The sequence below is a fragment of the Staurois parvus genome, unplaced genomic scaffold (genome assembly GCF_062004578.1).
Source record: "Staurois parvus isolate SC_StPar_1 unplaced genomic scaffold, SC_StPar_1.0 ptg000288l, whole genome shotgun sequence".
Lineage (NCBI taxonomy): Eukaryota > Metazoa > Chordata > Amphibia > Anura > Ranidae > Staurois > Staurois parvus.
This window is the reverse complement of record NW_028318084.1, coordinates 2,359,617-2,375,588: the sequence shown is the minus strand read 5'-3', so window position 1 is coordinate 2,375,588 and position 15,972 is coordinate 2,359,617. Positions and strand designations below refer to the sequence as shown.

The 15,972-nt window shown below is 39.6% G+C and overlaps 1 protein-coding gene across 5 annotated transcripts in view; it reads right to left on the bottom strand.

Moving 5' to 3' along the window:
• Positions 1–2,518: 2,518 nt before the first annotated feature.
• ITPRID1 (ITPR interacting domain containing 1) overlaps positions 2,519–15,972 on the bottom strand; it is a 255,342-nt gene continuing 241,888 nt past the window's right edge. For all 5 annotated transcript variants that reach the window (XM_089682393.1, XM_089682396.1, XM_089682397.1 and 2 more), the window contains 3 exons: positions 12,081–12,192; positions 9,549–9,776; positions 2,519–4,303 (listed from right to left, as the gene is read on the bottom strand). In XM_089682393.1, coding sequence (XP_089538519.1) covers positions 4,271–4,303; positions 9,549–9,776; positions 12,081–12,192 — 373 coding nt within the window. In that variant the 3' untranslated portion in view covers positions 2,519–4,270. The remainder of the gene's footprint in view (positions 4,304–9,548; positions 9,777–12,080; positions 12,193–15,972) is intronic.

Here is a 15,972-nt window from a genome sequence, read left to right as displayed (position 1 = left end):
TTCCTCATGTTGTGGTGACCCCCAACCATAACATTATTTACCCAGTAATTATAATTCATGAAGTGTTGTTTTACCTCCAATACTACTGCTTTCAACACAATAGCTGCTTTCAACACAGTAGCTGCTTTCTACACAATAGCTGCTTTCAACACAGTAACTGCTTTCTACACAGCAGCTGCTTTCAACACAGTAGCTGCTTTCTACACAGCAGCTGCTTTCTACACAGTAGCTGCTCTTTACACATTGGAAATATGTGTTTTCCGATGGTCTTAGGCGACCCCTGTGAAAGGGTTGTTCGACCCCCAAAGGGGTCGCGTCCCACAGGTTGAGAACCACTGACATAGGTATACCTGCAAAACGGGCCAGCCTGAAGTGATTTAGCAGGACTTAATTTTTTGACTAAATTTCCACTTTGATTTTTTAACATTCAATAAGAATTTCAGATACAGATTGCAGTTTAAAGCAGAACTAAGTCAGTTGTGTTAAAGTGGAACTAAATCCTCTGAAATCTTTTTCAGCCAAGGAAGCTGCCATCCTGGCCTCTGTTTTTCATGTCATGATGCTGCGCATATGATCAGTTATGACACCATCCTGTTGATGGTTTGACAGTTTGGGTGAGAGTACAAGCAAAAGTGACAGTTAGCATTCCCAACATGCCAGTAATATTTGTTTTTTTTAAACCATTACATTGATTGTTTTTGAAACTGTTAAAGCAGAACTAAACCCGTTACATTTCTGGCATGTCAGTTATGTTAACTGTAAGTTTGTTTGTGTTCCCAACCAAACCATCAAATCATCAAATGGTTGGTGTCATAACTGATCACATATACAGCACCATGGCAATTTCAGACCAAACAGAGGCCAAGATGACAGCTTCCTTGGCTGAAAAAGATAGGAGAGTTTAGTTCCAATTTAATAAACATAGACATTGATTCTGATTAAATGAGAATGCCAGGGAAGTATTTAAAAACATTTTTTAATCCACCCACTTTAGTGCCCATTCACACCATCACCAGGGATGGACTGACCATTTGGAAACTCAGGCACTGCCCGAGGGCCCGGGGTCAGTAGGGGGCCCCATGAGATGCCCCTGGTATCTTTTTCATAGGCTTTTTTGAGTTTGGGCAAGGACACAGGGGCCCCATGATCCCCTATTGCCCGGGGGCCCCATGAGCTGTCAGTCCGCCCCTTACCATCACATATATGTTTGTTAGAAATGCAGAAAGCATTTTTATTGCAGTGCAGATGTAGTTTCCCTTTTTTTTCAATTTCCTCCTTGGAAGCTCAATTATTAAATTGTGTGTTTTTAGTGAATTGCCATTGACTTTATTATAATGTGCATTTTTCAAGACCAGCAGAAAAGATGCAGCAAAAAAAAACAACTTTCAAATATAAAATGCATTGTACTATAACACAATGCAATCATGTGACAAGTTTCATAAATTATAATATAAACTAGAAAAGCTCCAATTTCTGGGGAAATTGTGTGAAGTGTTCTTGCCTCCACCAGTAGTCTACAACTGGAGTGGGCGGGGTAACTGGGTGGAGTGGGCGGAGTAACTGTGTGAAGTGTTCTTGCCTCCACCAGTAGTCTACAACTGGAGTGTGCGGAGTAACTGGGGGGAGTGGCTTGTCACTCTGCTGCCTGCTCACACACCTGGGTTCCTATGGCAACTCACTCTACAGCAAGGGCAGAGAAGAGCGATTAAAAACAAACTGCTCCAACTTGCTCACTTCACTGGCGGTTGCCATCTTCAAACGGTTGTAGTTTAAAAATGATAAATCCTACAGTGAAGAGCTTTATATTGTGAGAATCACAAGACCCAGACCTACATTTTGATGCATAGTATGTCTCTGAAATATTAAAAATGAAGGCGCAGTCGCAGTTTAGAAATTGCCCTTCAAATTAGAGGTGGCTAGAGTGGAGTTTCAATGAATGTCAATGGGCAGCGTGAGTTGCAAACAAATGGACATATTGTGAAAACTATCAGGACTACGGCTTAGCCGTGGACATTTTTAGTGGCAGCTGGGATAGCTGAACGTTTTTATATAAGATTTGTGTAGGTGGACTTGAAAATGAGGGAGTGATGGCAGTTTAGAAATCATGTCCTGATTTTTCAGCTCACACTCTAGCTTTTGTCAGCTCCCACTCTAGTTTTGAACATTCCGCCATTCATTCCTATGGGACCAATTTCACCACAAAAACGGCGATATTTCGTGAACCATTCGGCGAAACGTTCCATAAAGTAATAGCGCACCAATCGGGAACAATCCGCACGTTTCGGTATATTACTGTCTATGTAGTGTAAAAACTGTGGGAGGAGTTAGGGTGGTAAATTTGGCAATAATAATATATATGTGAGATAACAGGAAGTGGTCGCCATGCAGGAACACTTAATGATTAATGTTGGAGTGCTTTGAACATGTCTTCAGTTACAACATAATGGTGTGAGTAGGCCCCTAGTCCACCTATGCAATGCTTCAAAAATCATAACATGCATTTGAATTGCTGCAAGTATAACTACCCAAAATCTGTTCATTTTATTTTCACAAAACAATTGCAGAGCATAAATCGTTTTAATGAAAATCAAGACCTGTCCCTTTGCCATTTTAACATGTTTCAGGCACTGGTAGAGGTGAAAACTCATCAATGCATTAGTGTTTGTTAAAGCGGTAGGTTGGACATAGAAAGACAACATGGTATGCAGACCTGCCAGGTTTCAACTGCAGTGTGGCCCTTCTTGTCGTATACTATGGCAGGCATATGCACTTTGTATAGATTTCATTTTTCATTATGTTTTAAGTAGTCTGAAAAATGCTGCATTGTATTGCCCGTTGCTTTGTCAGGCATTCTTTATGCAGAATGTATACAGTTTAGTTTGGATACTGTAAGCCAGTGGTTCTCAACCTTCCTAATGCCGCGACCCTTTAATACAGTTCACCCCCAACCATGAAATTATTTACCCAGTAATTATAATTCATGAGTGTTGTTTTACCTCCAGTACTGCTGCTTTCTACACAGTAGCTGCTTTCAACACAGTAGCTGCTTTCTACACAGTAGCTGCTTTCTACACAGTAGCTGTTCATTACACATCGGAAATATGTGTTTTCCCGATGGTCTTAGGCGACCCCTGTGAAAGGGTCATTCGACCCCCAAAGGGGTCGTGACCCACAGGTTGAGAACCACTGCTGTAAGCTTTTGTCAGGTTCTTCAAGGTGGCTATAGACAGTAGTGACCAGCTGCAAGTGCATGCTCCTTCTGCCCATCTCAAATTTGCAGGTTAGAAAATTGCTCGATTCCCCCAACAACACATTCTCTGTTGATGGGGGAATCCCTCTCATGGAGCTATTGAGTTCTCCCGGTGGAGGGGGCACGAATAACCGATCCAGCTGGGAGAACAAAGTGATTACTGCTAGTGACTATAATAGCCTCTGGCAATAATCACATGTAAAAATCTAACATGCTGGTTGTTCCAAAGTCGTACAATAATCAAATTGGGTACAGTCAGCCTGCCCATAGATGGTTGAATCTCGACTGGTTCAGCAGGGACCGACCAAAATACGAACCACCTACAGGCGCTGTCCTATAGACATTATATCATTAGGATTATCACATAGTGTCGGTGGGTAATATACCTTTGTCATGTGAACAGATCTAGTTATATGCAGCTCTGTATATTAAATAGTGTTTATTTTTTCAATTTTCACTTTTTCTTGTATCTTAATTATATTATATTATTTGATGAGCACTTCAAAGAAACAGTTACCTATAATTATAAATATATCTATGAATTCCAGCTGAACAAAGAACCCTGATACAATGCAAAATGGTGATAACCCGCAGGACAGCTTATTTTAAAGAAAATCGACTGTCTTTTTAAATAGATATGTGTTAATATGATTACTTTATGACATTAAATCACATCAAAGTGTGTTAGTCTTTAAAAAACCTTGTCTCTCTCTGCATAGTTTTCAATGGAGAAGCGGCAATGACATAAACCGTCCATATAACAGAAGATAGTGCTTCCTACTTAGCATTAATGATGAAGTTTTATTGTCGCTCTCTCAGTGCAGGTATACGAGTCTGCAGTGCCCAGACTCTGAGACTCTCTAAATGGATTCTTGGGTATTCTCAGCAGGTGGTTTGTATGGATAGTTCCCACATTGTCTGTCATCGGCATATACATTTTATCACAAGAGCAGGCAAAGTCTTCTGATGTGCTGACATCCGTAATAAAGACTTCTTCAGGGTGTGCTTCCTCTTTTCATTTCAGTTGTTGAAACTTCTGAAGGTTTTCTTGATCTACAAAAAAGTATATGTTTATTTAATATAACATGTTGTTTGGAGAGAATAGCATTGCTTTGTGCTACTGTACTTTATTATACCTAAAATGTGATCAGTGTGACATTTTTTAACCACTTCCCGACTGGCCGTTGCATATAAACGGCCGGACGGTGGCAGTGCAGAGTCGGGTGGCCGTTTATAAATGGCCTTCCCGCACCCTGCTTCTGCGCGCTCCCTCGGAGCGCGCAGCACCGCGGTCCGTTGCCCGCTGTGTCCTCCGGACACAGTGAAATAGCGATCGTCGGACGGGACCTCAAAAATGTGATGGCTGTGTTCACACATCATTGCAAATAATGTCAGTAATGTGCCTAATATTATGTATTCCCAATGACTGTCAGCTCCAACTAGGGGTAATAATTTGGGATTTTCCTGATTGTGGTGTTTCAGGAAAATATTGCATTATGGCCACTAGAATAGTTTTTAACCACTTCCCGACCGGCGTATATAAACAGGCGGACGGTGGCAGTGTAGGGGCGGGTTGCCGTTCATAAACGGCACCCGCCTTTTCTAGCTGTGCGCGCTCCCTGGGAGCGCGCAGCACCGCGATCCGGTGCCCGCTGTGTCCTCCGGACACAGTAAAACACTGATCGTCGGACGGGACCTCTGTACGAGGTCCCGATCATGCGATCACTAAATGGCCAATCAGTGATCACATGCAAAGTAGTAAGCAAGAGGTCACTTGTGACATCATTGCTTACTACGTGTGAAATCTGTGAATGATCACAGAGGTCACATGGTACAAGGCTATTCACAACAGCCTTGTACCATGTGACAAGCTGTGACCAATCACAGCTCACTCAGTACTTCTCAATGAGTGCAAGAATGCAGCCAGAGAGAAAGAGAAATGATTGCTTTTACACCCTATATGGGTGTAAAAGCAATCAGTGTAAAAAAACAAACCAAAAAAAAAATCTTCATCACCCCCCACAAGTAGTACAGTGTCACCATGGTGACACTGTACTGCTAGGGTGACAGTATGTAAAAAAAAAATAATAATAATAATATAAAAAATAAAATAAAAATATTAAAAAAAATGTTTAAAATTTATAATTTTTGGTTATAAACTAATTTAGATTTTTTTTTTTTACTAAAAAGATAACGGAATAAATTTTGGCAAAGATTTATGATGAAATATTATTTATTTGCAAAATTTTATAAAAAAAACACTTTTTAAAAAATTTTTTAGACTTTTTCATTTACATAGCAAAAAAAATTAAAATCCCAGCGGTGAATAAATACCACCAAAATAAAGCTTTATGTGTCTCAAAAAAATGGTAAAAAATTCATTTGGGTACAGTGTTGCATGACCGCGCAATTGTCATTCAAAGTGTGATAGCGCTGAAAGCTGAAAATTGCCCTGGTCAGGAAGGGGGTAAAAGTGTCCGGACTGGAAGTGGTTAAGTACAGTCAGTTTTATACGTCAGTATAGTATTGTCAGTATGTGTCGTTTTAGACATGGAAACAGCAAGACAAAGTGCCCCGACTCTTTTTTCCATTCTTCATTCTGTACAATTTCTTCCCGCTCTCCCTGCCTTCCTCTAACTCCGAACATCTTCTCAGATAACTATCACACCCATCAAAGATAAAAATTGTTACATCTTTACTGACCCCCAAACCTTTTAACTTTCTGATGGGAAAGAGTGATAGATTTTAGCACAAAATGATTTGTCAAATGACACACGCTTGGTACAACCTTCAACTAAACCCATTTTTCGCAACTATTTTTTCTTCACAAGAGTATTCAAAAATACATCACATTTGATGATTGGATGAAAAAATTATTGGCATATAAAAACATTTGGCAGTTAACCACTTGCCCTCCAGAGGATTTACCCCCCTTAATGACCACGCCTCTTTTTGCTACTTGGCGTTGCACTAATTCAACTAATAATTGCGCAGTCATGCAATGCTGCACCCAAACGAAATTTACATCCTTTTTTTCACACAAATAGAGCTTTCTTTCGGTGGTATTTGATCACCTGTGTGCTTTTTATTTCTCACGCTATAAACAAAAAAAGGCCAAAAATTTTGAAGAAAAACGATATTTTTTACTTTCAGCTATAAAAAATATATAGTAAACTCAAAGTTAGTTATAAATTTAGGCCAAAATGTATTCTGCTCCATGTTTTTGGTAAAAAAAAATCCCAATAAGTGTATATTGATTGCTTTGTGTGAAAGTTATAGCGTCTACAAACTATGGTATAGATACTGCAATTTACGCCATTTTTTTGCTATACAGCGCTGTGCTAGTTTAATGGACAATTGCGCGGTCATGCAATATGGTACATAAATGAAATTTACATCCTTTTTTTCCCCACAAATTGAGCTTTCTTTTGGTGGTATTTGATTGCCTGTGTGGATTTTATTTTTTGCGCTATAAAAAAAAAGGCTGACAATTTTGAGGAAAAAAAACTATATTTTGGACTTTTTGCTATCAAACATGTTCAGTAAAAAAAAAATTTAAAAATCAAATTTAGTCATAAATTTCTGCCAAAATGCATTCTGCGACATGTCTTTGCTAAAAAAAAACCCCAATATGTGTAAATTAATTGGTTTACGTGAAAGTTATAGCGTTTACAAATGGCGGGAAAGATACTGGGATTTTTAGGGTTTTTTTATACTAATAATGGCGGCGATCAGCGACTTATGGTGGGACTGCGGGACTGCGGCGGACATTCTGACATTGGGGGGTACTGACTTGGGGTCACTGACATCCCCAGTGACACCAATACAGTGATCAGTGCAAAAAAAAAAACACTGACACTGTACTAATGGCACTGGGGAGATAGGGGTTAAATTTATTATTCAGGGAAAGGGTTAACTGTGTGAGGAGGAGTGTTTTACTAGGGGGCGGGGGTGTGTACTGCAGGGAACACCGCTGATCGGGAGAGAGAAACTCTTCTGTCCCGATCAGCATGTCCTGGAGCTGTCAGGGAACTGACAGAAAGCACAGCTACTGCAGCTGTGCTCTCTGTCAGCGATTACCGCCGATCGCTGGGACATAGCCAGTAACGACTGACATCCGCGGCTGTGATCGGCGGGACAGGTAGGGCGGCGGCGCGCCTCGCACGCGCCCCCTACCTGTTTTAAAAACACACATTTCTACAGTAGCTGGGCGGCATGTGGTTAAACAGCACTGTTTGATGCAAGTTTCTACAGCAGATTTAACCAAACACGAGCATTAAAGAATGATGGACTTTTTAGGTACCCAGGAAAAGATTTACAGTATTCTATAAAAAAAAGTATGTTATTATAATCACATGAATACATTACAACTGGGTTGCTGATAGACACATCAATTTATTTGTCCCAGTTGTACAGGTATTCCCCTCCAGTACTCATTAGCCATTGATATATTTGTACAATAAATTCTTCATTCAAGTGGTGTACAATATAAATGGTCTCAACTGGCTCTGCAGCTCAGAAGATCCCTCTGGGAAGAAGGATACCAAGGATTAGCATTAGCCAAAGATACAGGATTTCCTTGAGAAGGAGAATAACTTCATTGAGTAAATTCCTACTAAGAGAGGAATAGGGGGTCCCAGAGTGCAGGGAACCCAGGGAGGCCTGGGAAACAGCTACATGAAGCAGCAAATGAATGATGCTGCAAGGTAGCTTAAAAATATGTTGCCTCCAAGTAATTAGTGGGCTAAATGGAGTATTATGATCATCCAAAACCAAGGTGGCTAGATACCAAGGGACCCATATGAATGTTTCAACAGGCCTCCCACTCGTAGAGGTGAGAACACACCTTAATGTCAAAGGCTTACTAGAGTCGTTAGCAGCTTCTGTACCTATTACCTTAGTACAAAACATAGATCAGCTATTTTCAACCAGGGTGCCCAGGCACCGTGGAGTGCCTTCAGGCTTCTTCAGGGGTGCCTTGGCAAAATGCCTAAAAACTGCCCATAAATTGTATACAAGCCAGTAGGCGGATCAATCCTGCCTTTTAGTACACAAAGCCACAGGTTTTCATTGTGCACTTTTATGACCTTCTAGCTTCCGGTGTCCCAACCAAATACATCATCAGTTGATAAGGAGGACATCAGGCGCATGCACATCATCCTTGTTTGCCCCTCCCTTGCCTTCTCTGTCAGCACTGGAGTCACATAAGCAGAGTGAGGGATCAAAACTGAGAGAGACACACTGGAATACTAGTCAGTACCAGTGTGCAAAGGTATATTTGCTTTGGAAGAATACATCACCTCTAATGTTGGGTGTACTATGTGTGGATATATGTAGAATAGGTTTTTTTACAATTTAGAATGGGGTGCCTTGAGATTGTGCAGAATTTTAAAGGGTGCCTTGAGATTTCAGGCAGGTAACCAAGTCACTGTAAGCAGGTAGTGGAACAGAAGCCAAAATCTGGGTCCACTTGATAGCGCAGCAGTAGAATGGTGCTTCCTCTAGACCAAATAGGTGGAAAGAAAATGCATAGCGTGCATGTATCGTGCTTCATGTAGAAGATGACATCAGTGCTCACTGCCCAAGCAAGGGCGGACTGACCATTTGTGCACTAAGGCACTGCCCGAGGACCCGAGGTCAGTAGGGGGCCACATGAGATGCCCCTGGTACCTTTTATTGTCTTTTTCATAGGCTTTTTTGGGTGTGGGAGAGGACACAGGGGCCCCATGATCCCCTATTGCCCTGGGGCCCCATGAGTTGTCAGTCCACCCCTGTGCCCAAGTCTTAATCCTTACCACAATGAAGATGGCAGAGGCAGGAAATTTAAAAAACGGCACCCAGTGGTAATAACGGTGAGATAGCTCCCAGTGCTTCAGTCTGACTGGCCTTGCTCACTAGATGAGCTTTCAGAAACAGGGTCATACATGATGGTCACATTAGAGATCTACCTTTGCTATGTCCAGAGGCCTCACTATGTGAGGGCTGTGCAACAGATTTAGATGTGGAAAGTGATTTAGATAACTAGGTGCTCTAACAGAAAACAACATGGCAACGAAGTATCCTGGTTGGAGGCACTCATGGGACTTCACCATGAGTATTACAAGTACCACTATACACTTTCTATCTGCTCATATGTTGCTGTACCAAATGACATGCTGGTTAACATTTGTTAATCAGAAAACAGAAGTACATTAGATTGTGAAGATTGCATATCTATACTGAACTTTTAATATGAAGCCTACTTTCACAAATATCTCTTTTGCGTATTGTGTAATGTATTATTATATTATTAACTTACATTTAGTAGAATAGTGTTAAAGTCTATTTTCTGTGATTGTATGCTTGTTTCTAAATTAGTCTTGATTTCAGGATCTTCTTCAGGAACACTCAAAGCTGAAGTAGAAGGAACACTTTGGCTTTTGTAGAGATTGCTGTTGTGTCCTTCAGCACTGCTTTCTGATTCCAAGTCAGAAAACTCAAGTTCAGAACAGAGCCTTGACTGTTCTTCCAAAACCTGTTCAAGTTGCTGTAATAATACACAGAACATGATCTATAAAATTATACTGAATAATCATAAATAGAAAATGTAAACAAATCTCTTCCACAACACGCCCAGGACAAAATTGTAGACCTGGACAAGACTGGAATGGGCTACAAGACCATTAGGAAGAAGCTTGGCGAGAAGGAGACTACTGTTGGAGTGAATGTTCGCAAATGGAAGAAATAGAAAATAACCATCAATTGCCCTTGGTCTAGAGCTCCTTGCATTTCAGTGAGTAAAATATTTGATCCCTAACATACAAAATACAAAACATACAAAACATCACTTAGTACTTGATAATTAAGTAAATAAACTTGTGAGCCACTGGAGTTTACAAATGAGTAAGTGTATTAGGTCGCTGGTTTACTTGCCCACCCTCATATGTTGTGCGCTCAATATATGATAGTTAATAAATGATTACCGCGCTCTAATACTATCATATCAATGACAAGTGCATAGTGCATGTGCAAACTCAAATATTGTATTCAAATTTTTTTTTAATTATTTTGCAACTCATGATTTAATTTTCCTTATCAAATTAAATTGTGATCACACAAAGTGTCACCAAATGTGTAATACCTATGTAAGGTGTACAAAAATGTAATAAGTATAATCAATATATTATAACTAATGTCAATATATAATCAATATACATAAAAATCAATATATAAAAATAAAAATGTAAAAAAGTAAAAAATTAATTCATAAAGTCCAATGTGGCGCAACGCACTGGGGAGGGGCAGTGACGTCACCACGCATCTGACCAACAACATGGCGAGTACTGACGGTGTGTGTTAACACACCCACGAGTCTGATCTGTACCGCATGTGGCGGTCTATTGATTATACAAAGCGCATTGTTATTGATTAATTGTGAGTGCAATATGGGAGCACATTAAAGGTTATTTCTATACCTCTTGGATAAGGCACCATATTTCTCATTTCCTTTCTTGCATGGGTTATACGAGGATATTTAGGGGTAAGGAGTGGACCAAGGAGGGAGAAACCCTTATACTTATACAGGCTCATAGAGAAGCTGCAAGATCCCAGCTACCTTACTACAAACTAATTGGAAGGAGAGTATTTATTTTTTTATGGAACACATTTATTATTTTTTGATGGAACACATTTATTATTTTTTGATGGAACGCATTTATTATTTTTTGCACAGTTGCACATTGGACTTTATGAATTAATTTTTTACTTTTTTAAATTTAAATTTTTATTTTATATATTGATTTTTATGTATATTGATTATATATTGAAATTAGTTATAATATATTGATTATACGTATTACATTTTTGTACACCTTACATAGATATTACACATTTGGTGATCACAATTTAATTTGATAAGGAAAATTAAATCATGAGTTGCTAAATAATTTAAAAAAACTTTTAATACAATATTTCAGTTTGCACATGCACTCTGCACTTTTCATTGATATGATAGTATTAGAGCGCGGTAATCATTTATTAACTATCACTTAGTACTTGGTGGAGAAACCCTTGTTGGCAAGCACAGAGGTAAGACATTTCTTGCAGTTGGTTACCAGGTTTGCACACATCTCAGGAGGGATTTTGGTCCACTCTTCTTTACAGATCTTCTCTAAATCCTTAAGGTTTCTTGGCTGTCACTTGGTAGCTCGAAGTTTCAGCTCCCTCCATACATTTTCTATACGATTAAGTTCTGGAGACTGACTAGGCCACTCCATGACCGTAAGGTGCTTCTTCTTGAGCCACTCTTTTGTTGGCTTGGTGGTATATTTGGTTCATCAAATACTTATTTTACTTACTGAACTGCAACTCAATTTATAACATTTGTATCATGGTTGATATTCTGTCTTTATCATTTAAAATACACCTATGATAAACATTATAGACCCTTAGGGGTTTATTTACTAAAGCTGGAGAGTCCAAAATCAGATTCCCTTCTGCATAGAAACCAATCAGCTTCCAGGTTTCATTGCCAAAGCTTCATTGAACAAGCTGAGGTTAGAAACTGATTGGTTTCTATGCAGAAGGTAGTCTGATTTTGGACTCTCCAGCTTTAGTAAATAAACCCCTTCATGTCTTTGTAAGTTAAAAAACTTAGAAAATCTGCAGGGGATCAAATAGTTATTTTACCCAGGGTATACTGGAAAAGTCAATATAATGTATGCTGTCACATCCAAATAATCCAGATAGGAAATTCTATGTGTTTGGAATCTAGAATATAGCTACATTTGCAAACAAAAAATGCATATTTTTACTATACAAGGCTATGACATTGATCACATATTGTACATACCACTGAAATAGTTTCTTTAACATGGCGTGCTCTTTCATCCAAGTTAAATTCCAATTCTGTTGCTTCTTTAAGGACATCTTGACGTAACAAATGCAGTCTTCTAATTTGTTCCCTAAAAAACAAAAGAAGAAACACCAAATCAAGTATTTAGCAGACTACTTAGCAGACTTCTTCTACAATCCTTCCCACAGAACTTGAATTCTTTACTACAAATTCCCCAAATAAATTTAAAAAAATCAAAAAGATGTCCACATTACAAAGTCCACAGAATATCCACACTAATCAGTCTTCCAAAGGTGATAAGTATCCAATTCACCACTTCAAGTCCAAGATACCTCAAAAAAATATATAAACTGAATATAGTGCATTATCTTTCAAATCATAAAATATTCTGTGAAATCATGCAAAAACCACTCGTGACAAAAATAATTATTTCATATAAATAAAATAAATCCCAAATTATACAGTATTATAAACAATGTGTATGAGGTGAGCCCACCTATATACCCCACTCCTGAGGTTGATATGGTTCGCAAAACCCAACTCGTGATATAATGTGTAAATCACTCCCTTTCAGGGAAGTGAGCATAGGAACTTTTTAATAAAATTGAGCATTTATGTTATTTTATTGATATAAAAATAAAGATTTTATGATTTTAAAGATAATGCACTATATTCAGTTTATATATTTTTTTGAGGTATCTTGGACTTGAAGTGGTGAATTGGATACTTGTCACCTTTGGGAAGACTGATTAGTGTGGATATTCTGTGGACTTTATAATGTGGACATTTTTTTGATTTTATTGAATTTATTTAGGGAATTTGTAGTAAATAATTCAAGTTCTGTGGGAAGGATTGTAGAAAAGGTTTATATTTGTACTTTCAAGGGTGAAAGATTTACTTTTCTTTGGGGATACACAGAGATTTCGGTTTGATACTTAGCAGACTTGGCCTGATAAAATTTGAACTTGCAGCAACAGGACTGTTTATGTAGTACAGTTGATAAATATTGTTAGTTTAAAGCTATCTATTGGTTAGACAAAAACAAAAAAGAAAACATATGTACCCACCAAAGCAAGTGCTGTTGGTGTTAAAATATAATGCTGTTTTAAAGTCCCATAATTCTACAGCACCAATGAAGTCCCACAAATATAATTAATTAGCAGCCAATTCCAGATTGTGAGAGAAAGTCATGCCGCAGTGTTCACAGCCTAAGCAAATCTGAGACAGAAGATATGTGTATAAGCTTTTCATAGGGTTATGTGGGCACAGGGGTAAATTATTGATTAGATGCAGGTTTTGTTTGGACCTGGGTTCAAACCAAACCCAGACCATTCGCCAATCTCAAAGCTCTGAACTATTGTGGTCGCTTGTGGGCATTCGTCTGAACGCCCAACAATCCCATAATTTGAACACCGCACCAAGAATCTTGAGTGACACTATTGACAAAATATGGTCATGAACATACACTATATTTCCAAAAGTATTGGGGCGCCTGCCTTTACACACACATGACCTTTAATGGCATCCCAGTCTTAGCCCGTAGGGTTCAATATTGACTTGGCCCACCCTTTGTAGCTATAACAGCTTCAATTCTGCTGGGAAGGCCATCCACAAGGTTTAGGAGGGTGTCTATGGGAATGTTTGACCATTCTTCCAGAAGCACATTTGTCAGGTCAGGCACTGATGTCGGGGGAGGAGGCCTGGCTCGCAGTCTCCACTCTTATTCATCCCAAAGGTGTTCTATGGGGTTGAGTTCAGGACTCTGTGCAGGACAGTCAAGTTCCTTCACCCCTAATCCAAGTCTTTATGGACCTTGCTTTGTGCACTGGCGTGCAGTCATGTTGGAACACGAAGGGGCCATCCCCAAACTGTTCCCACAGATCTGGGAGCATGAAATTGTCCAAAATGTCTTGGTATACTGATGCCTTAAGAGTTCCCTTCACTGGCCAAGCCCAACCCCTGAGAAGAAAAACCCACACCATAATCCCCCCTCCACCAAACTTTACATTGGCACAATGCAGTCAGGCAAGTATCGTTCTCCTGGCAACCGCCAAACCCAGACACATCTATCATATTGCCAGACAGAGAAGCGTGATTCGTCACTTCAGGGAACACTTGGTGATGTGAAGCTTGGATGCTCGGCCATGGAAACCCATTCCATGAAGCTCTCTATGCACTGTTGTTGTGCTAATCTGAAAGTCACATGAAGTTTGGAGTTCTTTGGCTATTGACTCTGCGGACATTTGGTGACTTCAGCATGCGCTGACCCCGCTCTGTCATTTTATGTGGCCTACCACTTCGTGGCTGAGTTACTGTTGTTCTCAGTTGCTTTTACCCCCTTCATGACCAGGGCATTTTTTTTTATTCGGCACTGTGCTACTTTAACTGCCAATTGTGCGGTCATGCAATGCTGTACCCACATGAAATTTAGATAATTGTTTTCACACAAATAGAGCTTTCATTTGCTGGTAATTGATCACCACGGGGTTGTTTACTTTTTATTATATAAACAAAAGAATTGCATTTGCTATTCTTGTTATAAAACCTATCCGATTAAAACAAAAAATCGAATTTCTTCATAAGTTTAAGCAAAAATGTATTCTGTTACATGTCTTTGTGTCAGGGCTCCGGGTATGACCAGAGGTGTGTGAACTGACACAGGGAAACGCAGGCTTCAGATATGTTATAACAATATAATTTATTAACACTAACAATACATAAACGCAGTGCAATACTAAAACATAAAGACAGTGCAAACGAACCAAACCAAAACCCCCAACAGATAACAAAAGAACAATACTAAGCGTAGCTGGGCAGGCCGGGTCCGTAGCAAATGGGCAGCAAGGTACAAAGGAGCAGGCAGAGCGTAGTCAGGTGGACAAGGTACCAAAGGAGCAGACTGGAGAGTGGTCAAGAATAGCAGAGGTCAGGACAGGCGGTGTTCAATCAGAGTCAGGGATCAAGCAGGATCAGACAGGAAGCAGACAGGATGCAGGTACAGGGGCTCTTGGGAAACATACACCAAGGCCCTGATTGCAAGTGTGGCCATTCCTTGTATGCACCTCCTGCAATCAGCCTCAGCTGTTTTGGCTGACTGCAGGAGTGAGCCTCTGGTTGCTGAGAGCACTTGCTGGCCAGTCCTGATACTGCAACCCACAAGGCAGGTGAGTCCCACCACTATTGGCAAGTCCATTCCTGACACTTTGAAAAAAAAAAAATCCCAAAAAGTGTATATTAATTGTTTTTTGCAAATGTTATAGCGTCTACAAATTTTTTATATATATATATATATATATATATATATATATATATATATATACATACTATACACACAGTATATACTAGTACTGGTGGTGATCAGCAACTTATAGTGGGACTGTGATAGTGGGGGGGGGCAATCTGACACTAACTGACTCTGGGTGGGAACTAACTAAATGACACTGACATCTCCAGTGACACTATAACAGTGATAAGTGCTAATACTATATACTGTCACTGTACTATCACTAATGATACTGGCTGGGAAGGGCTTAACATCTAGGGGCAATCAAACTGTGTGCATAAAAATGTGTAATGTGTGCTTTTACTATTAGATGTTAGTAAACACAGGGCTCTGACCTGCCATTCGTTAAGCCAATTAGCAGGTCCTGGTCATAAAATATTGGTTGGTAAATTATCATTGATTGGCTTGTGCTGTAGGAAATGACAGCACCGACAGGCAGCAGGTGCTCACACGCGCCCCCTACCCAGAAATGCCAGATCGTGTATATGTACGTGATCTGGCTCAGGCTGGCCGCAGTAGGCGGTCCACAAATGGTTAAGTGGAATGCTTGTATACATTCTCAGTTAATCAGGGTCATGGTATTGATTTAGAAGAGGACTAAAAAAT